A 22,330-nucleotide genomic window follows, 5' to 3' on the forward strand; every position below is an offset into this window, starting at 1 on the left:
GAACATCTTTATCAGGCATCTGCAGAGACATCATCCCAGCACTCTCGGTCCTCAGCGAGACCCGCAACGGAGCAGGGTTATCATCACCCACTTTATAGATGACAGACGCCAGGTTAAGCGTCCTGCCCAGGCGCGGAAAGCCAGCTAAGTGACAGAGAGCCAGGATCAGGCCCGAGTAAGGGTGGCCCTTGGGTCCTTAGCTCTTCCGTCTTTGCCCGGCGGCCCTTGACGCTAGGTGACCAGCGATGGCAGCGGTGGTGGTGGTGAAGCCAGTTCCGGTGCGGGTTTGTGTCTCTGCGAAGAACTCGACCGTGTGGTGTCACGTGTTCTCCACAATAACCCATAAAGGAGACACTGTCCCTCCCCATTTTACAGAACAAAAACCGAAGCATGACTTACGTGTCTCAAGCTACGCATCCAAGGGGCCGGCCGGGATGAACTCATGAGCCGGTCCCCTGTTTGGCCACTGGGGGGCACTCATTTCAACCCTGGGCCCTGGGCTCTGGGCAGCGCACTAGGGCTGCTCCTAATTCAGCCTCATTCCGTGGCATTTGTGCAGCATTTATCACAGAGCCCCCCCAGTGCACCAGGTGCCAGGCTACGAGCTGGGCGGGGACAGGAGGGTGGGGTCCTGGTGCGACATCAGAAACGGGCCGGCAGGAAAGGAGGCGCTCGAGGCGGCCCGGCCATCTCTGTCTCCGTGACACTCACCTCCAGCTTCGCTCTCTTGCAGCCCCTCGGTCCCACTACCTGGCTGACAGCGGTAAGTTCTGCCTCCCCCCCTTCAGCCCATCCTGTTCTGTGACGGCCGGAGCTGAGTCAGCTCAGGTCCCCTTAGCTTGGGAGGACCAGACGACATCCATGTCCCCACATGGTCCTCCGGGGGAGGAGTCCACTGCATGTGTCTGGAAGATGTGCGCCTTCAGCTTTGGTTCTGGAACCGGGGTTTGCGTGCCCAGCGGCTCTCGCATGCACGTGGGAGCCTGCCTGTCTCTGTTCTCAGCTCAACTCCGGTTCCGGAGCCCTTGTCCAGAGCCACCCTGGGGCCACGACACGTGCACCCGTCATGGAGGGTGGAAAGGCTAGAAGACTCTGGGAGTGGGTCCTCTGGTTGGGCCGAGAATTCTGCCAGGGCGAGGCACCCTGAGGTGGCCCGCTGCTCTGAGAGCTGGGGAAGGAGCCCTGGCCCCCACCCACCCCTTCTCACCAGGTTAGGCAGCAACACTGGCCACGTGCAGCTGGGGACCTCAGGGAGAGGAGACCCTGGCTCGGGGCTCCTGGTCATTGTCTTGGCTCCTTCTTTTCAGATCCCCTCATCTCCAAATCCGCCTCCCTGCCTGCCTACAGAAGAAACGGGCTGCACAGGGTAAGAGAGGCTGTGCGGGAGACCGTGTCCCCGGGAAGTCCCCCGTTCCTGCCGCAGCTCATGGGTGATGACTTATGGGTGAAGCCTGGACGGGGACCTTGGGCTGGAGGGCATCTGCCAAAAAGCGCCTCTGGGTGAGGCTGGGAGCGGCCAGTCCTTAAGGCAGCGCTGCCCCAGGCCGGGCCCTTCACCGGCTCGCACTCACTGTAAGGTAGTTACGACCCTTCCTCAAGCCTGTTCGGAGGAGGGGGGGTGCGGGGCCTGCTCGCGTTCGCTCTCCTAGGAGGGCAGAGCCAGGAGCCGAGCCCAGGCCCGCTGTCCCTGCAGCCCAACCCTGAGCGCCGGCTCCGCTCCCCAGCCGCGGCTCTGAGCGCCCTGATGCTCTGCAGTGAAAGCCTCCACGGAAGCTGCGTGTCGGCGCAAGGGCCGAAAGGGAATGAAAAACCCGTCTTGTTGGCAAAAGGAGAGGCTCTGTGACCAGACGGGATAGGGGAGGCGCAGGGACCCGGAAATGACACTCACTGCGCACCTGCTAAGTGCCAGGCACTGCTCCGGGTGCAGGGGGCCCTGCAGCGAATACATCTGCTGCTCCCGTGCAGCTCCCGTGCTACCCAGGGATACAGACAACCAAGCAGTGCACGTGCGACCCCAAGGCAGTGGTCGCAGGAGGGAGGACATGACGAGGAGGTGGAGCGAGGCTAGGGAGGGGACTGCAAACAAAGGCCCGAGTGCAGGGAGGTCCCTCGCTGCGCTGACACCAGCAGGAGCCACCAGCGAGCGGGAAGCACAGCGTCACAGTCCCTGGGCTGGGAGGACACCCGGCTGGGAGGGAGGGAGCCAGAGGCGTCACTAGGGCTCCGTGCACCAGCAAGGACTTGTGCACCGGCAAGGACTCGTCTCCCGCAAGGCGCTACGCCACCCACCTCGGGTCTGGAATGGGCTCCCTCTGGGGCAGAGACGAGACTGCAGGTGACAGAATGGTAGCCCTGTTAAGAGACGATTTTAGGGCTGAGCACAGAGAGGGGCTCCGAGCCTCCTGGTGGAGCGGTGCCGTGGCCGGAACGACCAGTCCCCGGCTGAGGTACACGCAGACCCCGTCCCTTCGACACCCCGTTTGCTCGTGAACAGATGTTACTGAGGGCCTTTTGTGCATGCCAGGCACTACCCTCCTGCCTGGAATAGGTACCTCGGTGACCCAACAAAACATAGCCCCCTGTGTCTCTGGAGCTTTTCTGGGAGGGAGGAGCTGCACGAGCAGGAAACAAGATGCGAGTCACGCTTTACACGAGGTGGGGGCGGAAGTGAGCAGGGGAAGGGGGCTGGGAGTGGGCAGCTCGCACAGTGCGGATCCAGGGCTGCCGGGGCAGACGCTGCAGTGGTGAAAGAGAACGTGAGCTGTGATTCACCAGCCCCCAGTGTGTGCCAGACCGGGCACCAGGGGCTGGCAGTGCGTTAGGCCACCCCGACCTGAGACCAAGGCTTCCGAGTCGGCCCCGTGTCCCAGCAGCCCGCCCCGTCCATGCTCTGGAGATGGGTGAGTATTTCCGGGAGGCAGAGGTGAGCCTGCCTCAGGCCAGCCCTGCTTCTGTCCCCCCCGCAGACGCCCAGCGCGGACCTGTTCCACTACGACAGCATGAATGCCGTCAACTGGGGCATGCGAGGTGGGTGCGGCCTCGGCCGGGACTGCTCAGGGCCCTCCTTCTCACGCGCCGCTCCTCACGGCCGCTGGCCTTGGACGGATTCTGGCCCCGTGCTGGGCTCCGTCCAAACCCTGAGCGCCTTTCCCTCCCGCCCCCTCCCTCGTCCCAGGCTCCTCCCTCCATCCTCCCCACACCATCTGTCCCATCGCATCGGGGCTCCCAGAGCCACTGCCGAGAGCTCCGCGCCCGCCAGCCCAGGGCGCCCTGTTGCCGGCCAAACCTCCCCGAGCCTCATGTCCCCTGCCAGTGCTGCTCTCCCGCCACCTCTGCCAGGGCCTCGGAGCAGGCTCGGGCGGGACGGCGGGCCCACATCCAAGCCGAGGACCCCCCAGACGTCAGGGGTCCCGCCCCTGAGCTTGGCCGCCTCAGACTCTTGTTTCTATTCTAAATCTCTCAAAAGTCATGTTCCCCCTAAAGACGCATCTCGGGATCAGCGCGACCCCCACTCCCCACTGTATTCCCCGCAGCCTCGACAAGGACAGGGCTGCTGGCACGGGGGCCAGGGCTGCGATGCAAGCCAAGACTGATGGTTTCCACTCTGTCCCCTTTCTCCCAACAGAGTACAAGGTAAAGAAGATACGTAGGCCCCGAGGGTCTCTGGGACTTGGGCGTTGTGACCCTGGGGACCAGCAGGAAGATGACAGCACCGCCTGCGCAGGGAAGGGAACGTCAGTGTGTAGCCCCGGGTGCTCGTGGGGCCCGCCCGGTCCCTCCTGGGCCGCGTCCCCGGAATCCGGCCCACCGTCTCTCGCCTCCTGAAAGCAGCCCGTCCCCCGACCTCGGAGGCTCGCCAGGCGAGGCACCTCCGGTCAGGAGCCTGTGGGCTCACGTTAAGGCCACATGCCACCATGGTCGCCCCTGGCACTGTTTGAGGGCTCCGGGGCCTTGCCTTCGGGGAGACGGTACCTCGAGGCTGTCAGGAGACCCCAGAGAGGACAGACGCAGCCCTCCCTCCAGACGCCACGCTCTGGGCCTTTCTGGATAGAGGCGGGAGCCCACGCATGGCACACGTCTGACCACCCCGCAAACGCCCTCCTCTCTCCTTAGATCTACCCGTATGAGCTGCTGCTGGTCACCACAAGAGGAAGAAACCGGCTGCCCAAGGACGTGGACCGGACGCGTTTAGAGGTACATGGGGAAGGGGCAGGAGCCTTTAGGTTAGACGCCGCTCGGGAGGGGCAGGCAGCACACCAGGCACGAAGGTTGCACGGCCGGCTGAGAAAGCAGGGTCCAGCCAGCGCGGCTCCTGATGTTCTGGCCGAGCAGGCGTCGGCGGAGGTTCCCGCAGGCATCGGAGGAGCGCGGGGCTGGGGCCTGCCCTCAGGGCCTGCCGTCCGCTAGACCAGCAGAAAGGGCACTGGCGTGAGGCAGGGTTTTAGAGAAAGTCAGTGCCTGTGAGAGCAGAGAGGGACGGCTCCATGCGAGGGAAGGCACGCGGGCAGGGCTCGGGTCAGGCTCCCCAGCCCCCGGCCTCGATGCTGCCCCCCAGCTGGACAGCGTGGCTGTGTGACAGGGACCTCATCAAACCCCGGTGCCCTCCTCTGTAAAGCGGAGGGATTGCCATGCTTCCTCCAGGTGCCAGTGACCCACGCGAGACGACAGGCGCGGAGCCCTTGCCACAGAGCTTGGCGTGGACGAAGCAGAAATTCTCCACCCAGGTCTCATTGCTGCTGCTCAGAGAACACGCCGGGGCTGGGGGGTGACCCGGCGTCCAGGGGGACGAGGGATGTGGACGGCTGACGGCGGGCGGGCCCGGGCGGATGGAGAGGAGGAGCGGAGCGTCCCGAGCCGTGGGGACGGCGTAGGGCAGGGGCAGCGGTGGCCTGGGCGTGGCCGTGGGCTCTTCACCTGCCGCGACCCTCGGCGTGGAGTGCCACCCCTGGTTACACTGGTGCCAGGAGTGCGTGCCGCCCTTTCTCCGCCTCTCCCCAAGGACGCCCTTGCCAGCTCGCCAGGCTGCTCGCTCCTGGGGCCCTTCTAGTGAGGCCTGTGCCCCCAAGCCTTCCCCAGGCTGCATGGCTCGGCTCTCGCTCCAGGCTGCCGGCAGCCCTGTGTCCAGAGCACAAGTCGGCACCTCCCTCCTTTACAACCGTTTTTTTCCGCCTCCGTGTGGGTCTGTTTCCGCCGGGGGCTCTGAGGTCATGTCTGCAGAACGAGGGCAGGCCTAGACGAGAGGAGGCTTGGCGCTTCCTGGGACCAGCCTATCAAGCACCCTGACCCAATGGCCGAGGGACTTGCCCAGGGCAGAGGGTGGGGGCTGGAGGAGGGGGAGGCAGCTGGGCCAGGAAGCTCTGCGAGTCCTTCCCGCCCCAGGACAGCCGGGGCGCGGCGGCAGCAGCAGAAACAGCCGTAACCACAGCCTCCTTTGGCTGCGTGGCAGCGTCTGCGGGTGCTGAAGGGGACAGCTCCCACGGCCGCTCGGCGGAGCCAGCATCAGGGATGGACGTGCTCCCGGGCCTGGTTCGCCCTGGAGGACTGCGTGCCCCCACCCCTCCAGGACAGCCAGAAGCTCAGAGCAGGGAAAGCAGCCTTCCCTGGGCGTCAGAATCACTGAAGGGGCTTTTTAAAAATACCAACGCAGGGCCCCACTCAGGACCAACTACACCACAATCTGGGGAGGAAGCTCGGGCTTCGGTGTTTCTCAGAGGCTCCACGGGCACCTGCTGTACAGGCGGAGCTGAGAACACGGAGCTACTCACACTGCCAGCTCCTTGCAGCGGTTCAGGGAGGGCGTGCAGGAAGGCAGGCCCTGACCTGTCCTCAAGGTCTCAGAGTATAGATATTTGTCCATTCAACAAATATGCCTTAAAACCTACTATATACGCCAGGTACTGTTCTAGATGCTTGCAGTAGATGCGTGAATGAAAGAAGGATCCCTGCCCCCTTGGAGCTGGCGTTCTCACGTGAGCACATGGGCAGCAGGTGGCACAGATCACGAATGTACCGTGTGTACCGTGTGTGCGGTACGGATGCCATATGCGGGAAGGCAGCGAGGCTGGGGTGGGGGGAGAGGGGCAGAGGGACGGGGCTGCGAGTTAAAGGGGCCGAGGCGCCGTTTTAAAAGGGTGCTCAGGGTAGGTCTCCTTGGAAGCGTGGCAGCTGAGCAAAGCCCTGAAGCAGGTGGGGGTCAGCCGGCCTCAGGCGGGAAGAGGAGCAGCAGCCGCCGCCGCCGCCGCCGCCCTGGCCCCAACGCAGGACGAGCCCGCTGCGTTGGAGGGCAGCGGGGCCGGGCCCACGAGCCAGGGTGAGGAGGCGAGGAAGCCCCGGGACCGGAGACCAGGGCCTGCTCTGTGCCAGACACACGAAGAGCTCACCGCACTAGTGTCAGGGGCCGAGCGCCGTGCTGGGCCCCAGACCCGCCCCATCTCAGGCCCACTCGCTGTGTGCCGGAGGCAGGTGCTGGGTCGCTCCCACTGTCCAGAGACGAAACTGAGGCTCCGCGAGGTGAGGTGATGCGCCCAAGGTCACACACTCCCATCTGCCCAGCGCTCGAGCCCGTGCCCGTAACCTTGGTGCTTTAAAGTCTGTGGTGAACATCAGACGGACAGGGTGCCGTCAGGCGTCTGAGATCCCCGAGGAGAAAGAAGGCTCCAGCCGCCCTGCGCCGGAGGGAGAGAGGGAAAGCTCGAGACGCCCCCCGGGTCCTCCTGCGCCTGCCCGGGTGGCGTCTGCCATTGCTTTACCCTGTGGTGTAGAAAGAACACTTGCGAGCCCAGTGAGAAAGCCAGCTGGAGCGTCAAGAGGAACGACGACTCTCCCGCCGCAACGGGCGAGCCCGAGTTGTGGAAGGAGCAGGGAAGCCCTCGTAGCCGCGTGGTTTTCAGCACTCAGTGAAAATCAAACCAACACGGGCGAGTTAGCAGCCCGAACCTAAGAAGGGCACCGTCTACACTGATGGAGCCCGAAGGAGCCTAAGCACCACATGTGACGGGTGGACGCTGAATCCTCAAACAGCCAACTCTGTAAAGACACTCTGGCGACAAACAGAGGGATTTCCTTATCGACCGGTGTTAGGTAATCCCGTGGAACTGTGGTCAGTTTTCCATGGGTTTACCCAGGCTGTTGCGGTTCGGCAAGAAAATATCCAGTGTGTTTTGAGATGCAAACTGCAGGACTGAACTGACAGAGTGACCAGGGTTCACTTTAAGATACTTCGACAGGAGTTCCCGTCGTGGCTCAGTGGTTGACGAATCCGACTGGGGACCATGAGGTTGCGGGTTTGATCCCTGGCCTTGCTCAGTGGGTTAAGGATCTGGCGTTGCCGTGAGCTGTGGTGTGGGTTGCAGAGGCGGCTCGGATCCCTCGTGGCTGTGGCTCTGGCGTAGGCCGGCGGCTGCAGCTCCGATTCGACCCCTAGCCTGGGAACCTCCATATGCCATGGGAGCGGCCCAAGAAATGGCAAAAAGACAAAAAAAAAGATACTTCGACAAAGAAAACAGATGAAGCCAACTCTTAATAATCATTGACTCTGGGTGACAGGCGTGGATGTGCAAGGAGCGATTTCCTCTCCTCTCTGTTTTTGAAAGTTTCGTAAAAGAAAGACCTAAGAAATGTGTAATAGGACTGGCCAGGAGGGGCAAGGCGAACACACTGCCCCTGGCATCGGAAGCCCTGGCCTTTGGTCTCAGCTCCACCACCTGCCTCCCGCCGACCCACGCCCACCACATTCTCAGACTCTGGGTTTTCTCGTCGTTCAACTGCACAGGAGTAATTCCTGGATTCTAGAGCGGCCAGAACTCAATGAGGAAAATGCACAGTTATGAGCATGATACAAATTCGATGCAAGGAACTGGGGGTGGTAACACTAGGTAGTAATTAAAAAAAAAAAAAAAAAAACAACTCAGAGTCACCAGCAACCAATGATGCCTAACAAAAGTGCCGAAGTTACTTTTACCTTCAGTCCTGAAAACGTTAATTCACAGTGATGGACCAGAAAATTGGCTAATTTTTGTTTGTTTACTTATTTATTGTCTTTTTGTCTTTTCTAGGGCCGCACCCAAGGCACATGGAGGTTCCCAGGCTAGGGGTCCAATCAGAGCTGTAGCCGCCAACCTACACCAGGGCCACAGCGACTTGGGATCCAAGCCTCATGTGTGACCTACACCACAGCTCACGGCAATGCCGGATCCTTAACCCACTGAACGAGGCCAGGGATCGAACCTGAAACCTCATGGTTCCTAGTCAGATTCGTTAGCCACTGAGCCATGACGGGAAGTCCAAAACTGGCTAATTACTATGTGGCTATGTATATAATTCTCATTCACTCTCCTTCACTATCCAATTAGCTTATAATTGCTACCAACAGGTCAGCTCAGTGTTTGCAATAAATTTTTAGGCAGGATATATGCCATCTGTTTCTCTCTTTAAACATAACTATAAGAGTTCCCATTGTGACTCAGTAGGAAAAAATCGGACTATCCATGAGGACGCAGGTTCGATCCCTGGCCTCGCCCAGTGGGCTGAGGATCCGGCATGGCCGTGAGCTGTGGTGTGGGTCGCAGACGCGGCTCGGATCCCGCGTTGCTGTGACTGTGGTGCAGGCCGGCAGCTGTAGCCTGGGAACCTCCATAGGCCATGGATGTGGCAAAGACAAGACAAAAAACTTTTAAAAACATAACTAAATTTTACTTTGAAAAATTGGACACATCCGTACAAGTTGCAAGAATAATGAGCATCCATCCACCCTGCACTCAAATGCACCATCGTTTACCTTTCGCCACATTCCAAGTGCGGTATTTCTAACTTTCAAAGCTTTTGACACTGTATCAACTTTCAAGGCTGCTTGACGGGAGGCAAAGCTCAGGCAGCAGGGGGTTTAAAAAACCTGCCAAGACATGGAGAACAGTGGTTCACTATGTGGTCTACAAGGAAAGAGACGAAAGGACATTTCAGAGGGTAGAAAAATCTGGACAGTCCTTTTTGCTTGACTGGCCTAAGGAGCAGCCTTCTAGATCATTTTGCAAACGTAGTGAGAGGAAATAGACCCTAAAGTCTTGGCTATGCTTCCTTTTTCTTCCAAAGCAGAGAGCAGCAGCATGAACCCATGCACGCTCCTGCACACAGAAGGGGAGGAGCAGGGATGCGGGGGCGGGGGAGGCCCCCCCAGGATAGGAGGAGAGGTCTCGGGCAGGTGGCGGGGGGCGCTCTCCAGCCGGCCCAGCTGCAGCGGTCCCTCCCAAGAAACAGGCGTCACGCGTTCATCCATTCAGCAGCTATCCATCCCACACCTTGCATGGGTCAGACGCTGTGCCAGGCACACAGCACACCCGGGGGAAACATACAGGGACCACGCCTGTGTCCACCTGCCCCCGGCCTCCACCTCGCATCCTCAGGCTCGTCCCTCTCTGTCTCCCCCCACCTCCCTGCAGCGCCACCTGTCCCAGGAGGAGTTCTACCAGGTCTTCGGCATGACCATCTCCGAGTTTGACCGGCTGGCCCTCTGGAAGAGGAACGAGCTGAAGAAGCAAGCCCGGCTGTTCTAGGCAGAGGCTCTATAAATATATATGCATTTATATACAGATATATGTAAAATCTCTATCCCGAAGCGCGGTATAACCCTCTCTTGTGTAATGGGACACGCTGCCTGCCATGAGACTCGTTTTTCTGTACCATCAGGCAAGCCCACATCAGCGAGCTATTTTTATGCTCCTTACTTTCTCTTTTCTAAGTGCACTGGGGTTTGGGAAGGGATTTGAGGGCACTCCCGTCCTTTTACTGGGGAGCTTTTTTATACCAAAACACCTGTCCTGACTTGGGTTCCCCGAGGTCCACCTCTCCCTCCTAAGGGAGGTGCCCAAGGGATCTCTCTTCCCTCCGCCGCTTGGCTCCGCTCCCCAGGCTCTAGAGGCCAGGCTGGCCAGGCAGTTCTCCCACCTTATTGGCCCCGGGGGGCCCCCTCCTGGGAGGAGCCACAGCATCCGTCCCGAGTCTCTGAGCACCTCTGGGAGCCGGGAAGAGGCTTCTGATCACCCCCACGAGGGCTCACGTGCTCCCTGGGGGTGATGCAGCCCAAAGGGCGGGCCCCACATCGACTCATTGCAGAAGCAGACAGCAGCCAGGACCTTGGCCTCCACTCCCCTTCCCAGTCCCCCGTCCCTTGAGCCTCCCCTCTCTCTGGTCCTAACCTACGACCCCCCCGAGGAGGAGAGAAAGCACTTCCCTTCCCTGCACCGTTACTGCCAGCGGCCCCTGCCCGGCGCCCAGTGGAGAACCGGAGGGAAGGGGTGGGAGGCGGAGCAGAGCGCCCGCTGGAACGGTGATCACTTCTCGGGGCCCCGCTCACTGCTCCCCGAACCTCCTGGCTCTCCCGCCCTGGAGGAGAGGCCCGTTACGGCCGCCTGAAGTCCTCAGCCTTACGACAATCTACGTGCCTGACACCTCACCGCAGGGCTCAGGCTCCCCCCCAGCTCCAGCCGAAGGCCTGGACAGACAGACGAACGCACAGCGCCCGGGTCACCGAGGCCGTGTCCTAAGAAAGGGTCTGGCTCCGTCTGCTGGTGCCTCGGCTCCCGCTGCGGCGCTGGCCACGGGTCAACGGGGGACTCCGAAGTGGAGCGCCGGCCAGACACTCGTGGGCCTGCAGCTCCCTCGGCGGCTGCCTTCCCTGCCTCCCTGCCTTCTGGGACGGGGGTGGACGGTGAACCTTCTCCCCTCCCCTCCCCAAACCTGCAGCGGCGCGTTGGCGACGTCTGGCGGGGTCTCTCCCTTCCTGGAGATGCCCTGAGTCCGACCATTGAGGTCAAGGAGGAAGAAGCAGAAATGACAATTTCGACTCTCAGGGGGCTGCCGACGTGATGTGGCAAATCCAGAACCGACGTCCACTCAACGAACCCTCACTGAGCACCTTCTGTGCTGAGCACCTACTGCATACTGCGCACCGAACGGGGGAGGGAGACGGGTATACCGGGACGACCACCGTGGGGCCCCGTCCGGGGCACACGCCCCTACCAACGGGCATCGTGACACACGTGGTCACACAGGATGGATGTGCGGCAGGAAGTGACAGACAGCGTGGGCAAGTGGCATTACTGAGGAGAGCGCTCTGGCTGAGACGGCCTTGGCGCAACGTCCAGAAAGGTCTCTGTCGACGGGGAGGAGGCTGACTTGAAAGGGGGTGGGATGGGGGCCAGAAGGGAGGGTTAACAGGCTCTCATTTAAACTGTCAACCCTCTTGGCAACGTCTCTTTTTGGCCTATGTCTTTCGACTGTCCTGACCCCTTTCGAAATGTCCCCAGCCAGACGCAAGCATTGAAACTGCCTCATTATCACTGGTTGAGAACTTGGCAAAGACTGAAAGGCTTTTGTTACTGTTGCTGGATATGTTCTTTCTCATAAAAGCACATCATTTCACCCCGAACGTGTGTCCTTCTGTCATTTCTAGTGTGAGTCAAAATGAGGGACCTGGGGGGAGGCTGAACGAGGCATATTCTTCAAAGGACAAGGGTCAGAAAGCAGCCAGCCCTGCCTTGCCTCTGGTTCTGCTTCTGCAGGAAAGCTTGATGCGATAAGCAGGACCCAGAGCCGCCTGCACAACACGGGTCCTGCCGGGTGGAAGAGGGTGCTCCAATAGCAAACAAGGTTCCCTGATCCAACCTCTTCACAGGAGGACCCAGGTAAGCCGGCCGGCTTCCCAGACGTAGCGAACCAGGAGGGGGGTAAGCGGGGCGCGGGTCCGAGGCCTCGTCCTCCGCCAGAACCCCCCCCCCCCCCCCCCCCGGCTCCGCAGGGCTCTCCTCCGACTCAGCCGCCGCTCCTGACAGACACCGAGGGGGGAGGTCGGGATGGCAGACGGCACCCCTCCCCCCCGGCAGACACGTCAAAAGTACCTCCACACACAGAGGAGTCCCCACAGAAAGCCTCCCGGAAACGGGCAGGAGATCCAGTTGGTACAACGAAAGCTGTAAGATTCCCGCATACGTGGGCAGGACCAAAAAGGAAAAAGGCCCCGAGCAAGGGCCTGGCACCCCGGGACGGGAGCCGCGGAAGAGCAAAGGCCCCTCACCCTGGAGCCCCCTTCGCCAGCCAGGAGAGGAGCGGGAGCCGCAGCGGCCTGGTCCCCGCTGGAGAGGGGGCGCGTGTGCCCAGGGGCCGGCGGTCCGGGCAGGACGAGCCCCGCGTCCGAGGCGGCCGCATCACCACTCGTGTCGGCCGCACCCCGCGCTGGGCACGGAGACGCGGGCTCGAGCAGATGCATCGGGCGGAAGGGCTCGGCTCGTGGGTGGAGAGGGCTCAGCGGGCCTGGAGGGGGGGGCCAGGCCGCCACTGTCCGCGTGCGAGGGCAGTGCCCGGGGCCACCGTAAGAGCCACGGTCACAGTGCACATGGAGAGACGTGACGCCCCCTGGCGGCGGCTCTGTGAGCCCGGACGTGCTGGCCGGGGCTGGCAGCACAGCAGACGGTCAGGTTGCCACAGCAACGGCAGGTCCAGGCGCAGGTCCAGCCGCAATGGACTGTGTGGGTGAGCACAGCAGGTGGCGGAGCATCACAGGGCTGCAGTCGCTGGCAGCAGCCCCGGGGAGGGGTACGCAGTGGTTCTGCTCCCAGAGGGAGTGCCCCAGTTCTGCCTACCTGACCTCACAGCTTGGAGCCAGACCTGGGTAGGACAAGCTCTGGAAGAACCCTGTCACAGAGGCAGCCCAGGGCCTAGTGGCAGCACAGCCACCTCCATCCCTGCAGCCACAATGCCCCAGCCCCCAGCACCCGCCTAACACCAGGTCTCAGACAAACACAACAGGGAAGGGACCTGAGCTTGGGCTGCTTCTGGGCAAAGCTGAGGACACCTGCACAGGTGGCACGTAGGTTCACTGTGGCCACACAGGCATCACTTTCTCTGGCACACTCACCTCGGTGGGGACAGAGCACACACTGAAGGGCAAGGGAGCCTCATCGAACCCCACCTTCAGAGCTCTCATGCCAACAGCAGGGGAGCAGACCCCACCCCTGACAGGGCTGTGACAGCCTCAGGACAAAGAGGAAGCCCTGCCCAACTTCCAGGGCAGGTTCCCCACAACTGCGCCCCCTATCAGGGGATGACGGCCAGCACACTCTAAAGAAAGACAGGCCTGACAACCATGCCGAAAACACGGCACCCGCCCGCTGCGCACAGAGACGCTTCTGCATAAAAACAGCCCTGCGAGACCACAGCAGATGCGTCTTTCTCCTCAACACACAGAGATAAATTTAAGCAAAGTGAAAAAGCATGGTAACTACTCCCACATGAACGGCTAAGAGAGATGCCCTGCCAGAACAGACCGGAGAACAGGCCTCTGTGGTCTTCTAGACCTCAGGTTCCAAGAGGAGGTTATAAAACACTAACGGAATTAAGAGTATCAGTAGACGTGCAAATCATCACACCAGCAACTGCCGCACTGTAAACCCACTGCACTGCAATCACTCTTGAAAAATGGGGGGAAAGAACAACAGCAGGTAAATGGGGGGAAAGAACAACAGCAGGTAAATGCAGATCACGGTTACAGGAACTGAAACTGTAAAGAGGAGCCAGTCAAAACTGGACAAATCCATTCCTCAGGTAAAAACAGCTAAAGGCATCACGAGCAGACGAGATAACGCAGAAGAGCGAGTGAGGGATCTGGGAGACAGAACACGGGAAATCACCCAATCAGAACAACAGAGACACAAACTGGAAAAAGGAAGGCAACATGCAATAGGATCATGTAAAGCACATCAGCCTGCTCGTGACAGCGGCTGCAGAAGGAGAAAGAGAAATGGGGACTGAAAATGCCCTTGAGAACCCTCCTGCACTGTTGGTGGGAATGTCAACTGGTACAGCCATGATGGAGAACAGTGTGGAGATACCTTAGAAATCTATCCATAGAACTTCCATATGACCCCGCAATCCCACTCTTGGGCATCTATCCGGACAAAACTCTACTTAAAAGAGACACGTGCACCCGCATGTTCATTGCAGCACTATTCACAATAGCCAAGACATGGAAACAACCCAAATGTCCATCGACAGATGATTGGATTCGGAAGAGGTGGTGTATATACACAATGGAATACTACTCAGCCATAAAAAAGAATGACATAATGCCATTTGCAGCAACATGGATGGAGCTAGAGAACCTCATCCTGAGTGAAATGAGCCAGAAAGACAAAGACAAATACCATATGATATCACTTATAACTGGAATCTAATATCCAGCACAAACGAACATCTCCTCAGAAAAGAAAATCATGGACTTGGAGAAGAGACTTGTGGCTGCCTGATGGGAGGGGGAGGGATCGGGAGCTTGGGCTTATCAGACACAACTTAGAATAGATTTACAAAGAGATCCTGCTGAATAGCATTGAGAACTTTGTCTAGATACTCATGTTGCAACAGAACAAAAGGTGGGGAAAAAATGTAATTGTAATGTATACATGTAAGGATAACCTGACCCCCTTGCTATACAGTGGGAAAATAAAAAAATTATAAAAAAAAGAAAAGAAAAGAAAATGCCCTTGAAGAAATTATGGCTGAAAACTTCCAAAACCTAAAGGAGGAAATGGATATCCAGGTACAGGAAGCACAGAGGTTCCCCCAAACAAGAGGAATCCAAACACACTCACACCAAGCACATTACTTTAAAATGGCAAAATTTCAAGGGAAGATCCGAAAGGCACAAAGCAAAAAATAAGAGTCCATTACAAGGGAACTCCCAGAGGCTATCTGCTGACTTCTCTACGGAAACTTTGCAAGCCAAAAACACATCAAAATATATTTGATATATTCAAATCCTGAAAGGGAAAATTTGCAACCAAGACACTCTTTCCAGAATGATTATTTACAAGAGAAGGAGAAAGGAATTCCCACACTGGCTCAGCAGGTTAAGAACCTGACACTGTCTCTGAAGATGTAGGTTCAATCCCTGGCCTCACTCAGTGAGTTAAGGATCTGACATTGCTGGAAGCTGTGGCACAGATACAATGTGGCTGTGGCATAGGCCTGCAGCTGCAGCTCCAATTCAATCCCTATCCTGGGAACCGCCATATGCTGCAGGTGGGCTGTTTAAAAAAAAAAAAAAAAAGGAGAGAGACTTTTTCAAAGAAGCAAAAACTGAAAGAATTCAGAAATATTAAACATAACCTAAAAGAAATACTGGAAGTTCTTTTCTAAATGGAAAAGAAGTAAGAATCTATAGGAAAGGGAAAAACACAATATCAAAGGAAAATATAAAAGAATTGGAGATCACTTAAATAAGCCAGTACGAACATTAAAAAAAAAAATCACAGGAGTTCCCGTCGTGGCGAAGTGGTTAACGAACCCGACTAGGAACCATGAGGTTGCAGGTTCGGTCCCTGCCCTTGCTCAGTGGGTTAACGATCCGGCGTTGCCGTGAGCTGTGGTGTAGGTTACAGACGCGGCTCGGATCCCCCATTGCTGTGGCTCTGGCGTAGGCCGGTGGCTACAGCTCCGATTCGACCCCTAGCCTGGGAACCTCCATATGCTGCGGGAGCAGCCCAAGAAATAGCAACAACAACAACAACAACAAAAGACAAAAAAAAAATCACAAAATTTATAAAAGTGATTAAAACTACAATTCACAGCAAATGATAAATATGAAGATGCAAAATAGGACATCAAAATCACAAAATGTGCAGAAGGGGAGTGAAAAAAATGGAGATGTGTTAGAGACCCTCCTCTTCTCGTGATTTCGGGTTTGGTGGTGTATTTGTGTGGGGATAACTTCCTGCCTTTACTGTATGTGTGCCTTTACCAGTGAGCCTTGTCATTTACAATTTTCTTGTTTCTAGTTGTGGCCTTTTCTTTTCCACCTAGAAAAGTTCCTTTATTATTTGCTGTAAAGCTGGTTTAGTGGTGCTAAATTCTCTTAGCTTTTTTGCTTGTCTGTAAAGCTCTTCATTTCTCCTTCAAATCTGAGTGAGAGCCTTGCTGGGTAAAGTCATCTTGGTTGGAGGATTTTTCCTTTCATCACTTTAAGTATATCGTGCCACTCACTCCCTTCTGGCCTGTAGAGTTTCTGCTGAAATATTGGCTGATATTCTTGTATGTTACTCATTTCTTTTCCCTGGCTGCTTTCGGTATTTTCTCTTTGTCTTTAATTTTGGTCAGTTTGATTAATATGTGTCTCAGGGTGTTCCTTCTTGGGTTTATTTTACATGGTACTCGTTGTGTCCTGGATTTGAGTGATTCCTTCCCCATGTTAGGGACTCTGTGGGCTATTATCCCTTCAGATATTTTCTCTGGCCCCTCCTCTCTCTCTTCTCCTTCTGTCACCCCTATAATATGCATGTTGGTGCGTTTAACGTTGTCCCAGAGTTCTCTGAGACGGTTTTCATTCCTTTTCCATCTTTTTTTTCTTTTCTCTGTAGCATCAGTGATTTCTACCAGTCTGTCTTCCACCTTGCTTGTTCGTTTTTCTGCCTCCTGTATTCTGCTGTTGGTTCCTTCTACTGAATTTGTATGTCATTTATTGTATTTTGCATCTCTGCTGACTGCCTGGATGGATGCAAAACAAGACCCATATATATTCTGTCTTTAAGAGACCCACTTCAGTACTAAGGACACATACAAACTGAAAGTGAGAGGATGGAAGATGATACTCTGTGCAAATGGAAATCAAAAGAAAGCTACGGTAGCAACACATATCAGACAAAATACACTTTCAAAGAAAGAATGTCACAAGAGACAAAGAGGGACACTACCTATTGATCAAAGGATCAATCCAAAAAGAAGATGTAACAATTGTAGGTATATATGCACCCAACACAGGAGCATCTCAATATATAGGGCAACTGCTAACAGCCATAAAAGGAGAAATCAACGACAGCACAGTGAGAGTGGAGGACTTTAACACCCCACTTATAGCAATGGACAGATCAACCAGACAGTAAATAAATAAGAAAACACAGGCCTTAAATGATGCACTAGACCAGATGGATTTAATTGATATTTATAGAACATCCCATCCAAAAGCAGCAAAATGCACAACATTCTCAAGTGTCCATGGAACATTCTCCAGGATAGATTACATGCTGGCCACAAAGCAAGCCTCAGTAAATTTAAGTAAACTGAAACATCAAGCATCCTTTCCAACCACACTGCTATGAGATTAGAAATCAACCACAAGGGGAAAAAAACTGTAAAAAAAAAAACCCACAAACGTGTGGAAGCTAAACAATGTGTTACTAAACAATGAATGGATCCCTAAAGGCATCAAAAAGGGAATCAAATAATATCCAGAGACAAATGAAAATGAAAATACAATGATCCAAAACCTATGGGACACAGCAAGAGCAGTTCTAAGAGGGCAGTTGACAGCAACACAAGCCTACCTCAGGAAATAAGAAGCATCTCAAACAACCTAACCTTCCACTACAGCAACTAGAGAAAGAAGAACAAACAAAACACAGAGTTAGGAGAAGGAAAGAAATTATAAAGATCACAGTAAAAATAAATGAAACATAGACAAGGAAAGCAATAGTAAAGATCAATGCAATTGAAAGCTGGTTCTTTGAAAGATAACCAAAATTGATAAATCTTTAGCCAGACTCAGTAAGAAAAAAAGGAAGAGGGCTAAAATCAGTAAAATTAGAAATGGAGAGGTTACAGTGAACGCCACAGAAACATAAGGATCACAAGAGACTACTACAAGCAACTACATGCCAATAAAATGTACAGCCTAGAAGAAATGGACAAATTCTTAGGAAGGTACAGTTATCCACGACTGAACCAGGAAGAAACAGAAAATCTGAACAGACCGATTACACCATATGAAAGTGAAACACCATGAAAGTGAAAATGTGATTTAAAAATTTCCAGAAAACCAACGTTCAGGATCAGGTGGCTTCACAGCTGAGCTCTACGAAACATTTAAAGAGTTAACACCTATCCTTCCGAAACTAACCCCAAAAAATTGCAGTGGAAGGAAACACTCAAAAACTGCTTCTATAAGGTCACCATCACCTTGATACCAAAACCAAAGATACCACAAAAAAATAATAATAATAATACAGACCAAGACAAAAAAAAAAAAAAAAAGGAGTTCCCGTCATGGCGCAGTGGTTAACGAATCCGACTAGGAACCATGAGGTTGCGGGTTCGATCCCTGCCCTTGCTCAGTGGGTTAACGATCCGGCGTTGCCGTGAGCTGTGGTGTAGGTTGCAGACGCGGCTCGGATCCCCCGTTGCTGTGGCTCTGGCGTAGGTCGGTGGCTACAGCTCCGATTCGACCCCTAGCCTAGGAACCTCCATATGCTGCGGGAGCAGCCCAAGAAATAGCAAAAAGACAAAAAAAAAAAATACAGACCAGTGTCACTGATGAACATAAACACAAAAATCTTCAACAAAATACTAGCAAACTGACTACAACAATACATTAAAAGGATCATACGCCATGCTCAAGTGGGATTTATCGCTGGGAGCAAGAATTTTTCCATATCTGCAAATCAATCAGTGTGACACACCACACTAATAAATTGAAGAATAAACACCATATGATCATTTCAATAGATATAAGAAAAGCTTTTGACAAAATCCAGTACTCACTTATGATAAAAATGCTCCAGAAAGTGGGCATAGCAGGAATCTACCTCAACATAATAAAGGCCATATATGACAGACCCACAGCTAACATCATTCTGAACAGTGAAAAGTTAAAGAATTTCCACTAAGATCAGGAACAAGACAAGGATGTCCATTCTCACCACTTTTATTCACCATAGTTTTGGAAGTCCCAGCCACAGCAATCAGAGAAGAAAAAGAAATAAAAGGACTCCAAATTGGAAAAGAGGAGGTCAATCATTGCAGATGACATGATACTATGCATAGAAAATCCTTAAGATGCTACCAGAAAACTATTAGTATTAGAGCTCATCAATGAATTCAGTAAAGTTACGGAATACAAAATTAATACACAGAATTCAATTGCATTTCTAAACACTCACAACAAAAAATGAGGAATAAATTAGGGAAACAATCCCATTTACCATCACATCCAAAAGAATAAAATACCAACACATAAACCTATCTAAGGAGACAAAAGACCTGTATTCTAAAAACTACAAGATGCTGATGGAGGAAATCAAAGATAACACAAACAGTTGGAAAGGTACACCATGCTGCTGAACTGGAAGAACTGGTGTTGTTGAAATGAGTATACGACCCAAGGCAAACTACAGATTCAATACAATCTCCATCAAACTACCATTTTTCATAGAACTAGAACAAAAAATTTTGAAATTTGTATGGCAACACAAAAGACTCCAACTGGCCAAAGCAATCCTGAAAGAAAAATGGAGCTGGACAAATCAGGCTCCCTGACTTGTTATTAAAATAGTATGGTACTGGCACAAAACAGAAATATAGATCAATTGAACAGGATAAGAAGTCCAGAAATAAAATTAATCTACGACAAAGAAGGCAATAACACACAACGGAGAAAAGAAAGTCTCTCCAATAACTGGTGCTGGGAAAGCTGGACAGCTACGTGTAAAAGAATGAAATTAGAACACTCTCTAACACCATACACAAAAATAAACTCAAAATGAATTAAAGACCTAAATATAAGGCCAGATACCATAAAACTCATAGAGGAAAACGTAGGACACTCTCTGACATAAACTGCAGCAATTTCTATTTAGGACCCATCTCCTAGAGGAATGAAAATAAAAACAAACAAATGTTTGTTAAACTTAAAAGATTTTACACAACAAAAACACAACCCACAGAATTGAAGATATTTGCAAATGAAGCAACCAGCAAGGGATTAATACCCAAGACATACAACTCATGCAGCTCAATCTCAAAAAAACAAACAACCCAATCAAAAATGGGCAGATCTAGGGAGTTTCCATCGTGGCGCAGTGAAATGAATCCAACTAATACCCATGAGGACGTGAGCTCAACCCCTGGCCTCACTCAGTGGGTGAAGGATCCGGTGTTGCTGTAAACTGTGGTGTAGGTCACAGACGTGGCTCAGATCGGGCGTTGCTCTGGCTGTGGTGTAGGCTGGCAGCTACAGCTCCAGTTCGACCCCAGGCTTGGGAACCTCCATGTGCTGTGCCTACAGCCCTAAAAAAAAAAGAAGACAAAAACAGAAAGATCGCTGCACCCCAATGTTCACTGCTGCTCTGTTTACAATATCTGAGACACCTACGACTTAAATGTCCATCAGCGAAGGAATGGAGAAAGAAGACGTGGTACATATACACAATAGAGTATTACTCGGCCATGAAAAGGAAGGACGTGATGGCATTTGCAGCGACATTGATGGAGCTGGAGATGACCATCCTAAGTGAAGTCAGCCAGACAGTGAAAGACAAACATCATGTGGTATCACTTTTATGTGGAATCTTAAAAAAGGATACAAATGAACTTATTTGCAAAAGAGAAACAGACTCACAGACTTTGAAAACAAATTTATGGTCACCAAAGGGGACAGGCAGGGGAGGGATGGTCTGGGCCCTCGGGACCGGCATATGCACACTGTGGCAGAAGCAATGACTGGCCGACGGGGACCTGCTGTGTAGCACAGGAAGCGCTACCTAGTCACGTGTGACTTGAACGTCAAGGAGGATCATGGGAGAAAAAGAGTGTATAAAAATATATGACTGGGTCACTTTGCTGTACAGCAGAAATTGATAGAACATTGTAAATCAACTATAAAAAATCTTTGTATTCTCAATAACATAGAAAACGAAAAGGCAAGCTGCAGACACAATATCTGCAAAGCATTCAGTCTGACAGATGACTTATATCTCGATTATATAAAGAATTCTTGAAATTCAACAGTAAGACAAATGGCCCAATAAAAATGGGCAGAAGATGTGACTAAATACTTCACTAAAAAGACACAGGAATGGTAAATAAGCCCACAAAAAATGTTTACCATTTGTTCTTAGGAAAAATGCAAATTAAATCTTAAACAATGCCCTTATGCACAGTGTAAAATAGCTATAGCTAAAAAAGACTAACCGGGAGTTCCTGTTACAGCGCAGTGGAAACGAATCCAACTAGTATCCATGAGGATGCAGGTTCAGTCCCTGGCCTTGCTCAGTGGGTTGGGGATCCAGTGTCGCCATGAGCTGTGGTGCAGGTCACAGACGCGGTTTGGATCCCGCGTTGCTGTGGCTGTGGCGTAGGCCAGCGGCTGTAGCTCTGATTCAGCCCCTAGCCTGGGAACTTCCATATGCTGTGGGTGTGGCCCTAAAAAGCAATAGTAATAATAAAAAATACTAACCATACCAGGTGTTGGTGAGGGCATCCAACAAAGGAAATATTTATATGTTGCCGTGAATCTAAACATTGCAATTTGATAACTGAACAGTTTCTTTTTTTTTTTTTTGTCTTTTGTTGTTGTTATTGTTGTTGTTGTTGCTATTTCTTGGGCCACTCCCGCGGCATATGGAGGTTCCCAGGCTAGGGGTCGAATCGGAGCTGTAGACACCGGCCTACGCCAGAGCCACAGCAACGGGGGATCCGAGCCGCGTCTGCAACCTACACCACAGCTCACGGCAACGCCGGATCGTTAACCCACTGAGCAAGGGCAGGGACCGAACCCGCAACCTCATGGTTCCTAGTCGGGTTCGTTAACCACTGCGCCACGACGGGAACTCCCTGAACAGTTTCTTAAAGCTCAAATATATCTATCAGCTGTGTGATGCAACCACTCCAAGACAATTAAGGAGTGTGTACATAATAAGGACATATTAAAAAAAAAAAAGCAGTGTGCACAAAAAGAGATACATGGGTCAATGGAACAGAAGAGAGCCCAGAAATAAACCCACGTACCTACATTCAATTAATCTTCAACAAAGAAGGCAAGAATACACAAGGAAGAAAACATAGTCTCTTTGGCAAGTCACACTGGGAAAGCTGGATAGCTGCCTGTAAACAATGAAATTAGAATTCTCCCCTACCATGTATAAAAATAAACTCGAATGGTTTAAAAACCTAAATAGAGGAGTTCCCGTCGTGGCTCAGTGGTTAACGAATCCGACTAGGAACCATGAGGTTGCAGGTTCGATCCCTGGCCTTGCTCAGTGGGTTAAGAGTCCAGCATTGCCGTGAGCTGTGGTGTGGGTCGCAGACACGGCTCAGGTCCCATGTTGCTGTGGCTCTGGCGTAGGCTGGCGGCTACAGCTGGGAACCTCCATATGCCGTGGGAGTGGCCCAAGAAAATGGCAAAAAGACAAAAATAAATAAATAAAATAAAAAATAAAAACCTAAATATAAGACAAGATACCATGAAAATCCTAGAAGAGAACATAGGCAAAAGAGTCCTGATATAAATCATAGCAAT

The 22,330-nt window shown here is 53.1% G+C and overlaps 1 protein-coding gene and 1 long non-coding RNA gene across 6 annotated transcripts in view; one reads left to right on the forward strand and one right to left on the reverse strand.

Annotated features, from left to right (window-relative positions):
* ABLIM3 (actin binding LIM protein family member 3) overlaps positions 1–11,422 on the forward strand; it is a 128,338-nt gene extending 116,916 nt beyond the window's left edge. For all 5 annotated transcript variants that reach the window (XM_047779005.1, XM_047779009.1, XM_047779004.1 and 2 more), the window contains 6 exons: positions 734–763; positions 1,308–1,366; positions 2,967–3,027; positions 3,626–3,633; positions 4,114–4,194; positions 9,435–11,422. In XM_047779005.1, coding sequence (XP_047634961.1) covers positions 734–763; positions 1,308–1,366; positions 2,967–3,027; positions 3,626–3,633; positions 4,114–4,194; positions 9,435–9,548 — 353 coding nt within the window. In that variant the 3' untranslated portion in view covers positions 9,549–11,422. The remainder of the gene's footprint in view (positions 1–733; positions 764–1,307; positions 1,367–2,966; positions 3,028–3,625; positions 3,634–4,113; positions 4,195–9,434) is intronic.
* Positions 1–22,330, reverse strand: part of LOC125126510 (uncharacterized) — a 121,983-nt gene that overhangs the window by 19,635 nt on the left and 80,018 nt on the right. The window lies entirely within an intron of this gene.

The sequence above is a fragment of the Phacochoerus africanus genome, chromosome 4 (assembly GCF_016906955.1).
Source record: "Phacochoerus africanus isolate WHEZ1 chromosome 4, ROS_Pafr_v1, whole genome shotgun sequence".
NCBI lineage: Eukaryota > Metazoa > Chordata > Mammalia > Artiodactyla > Suidae > Phacochoerus > Phacochoerus africanus.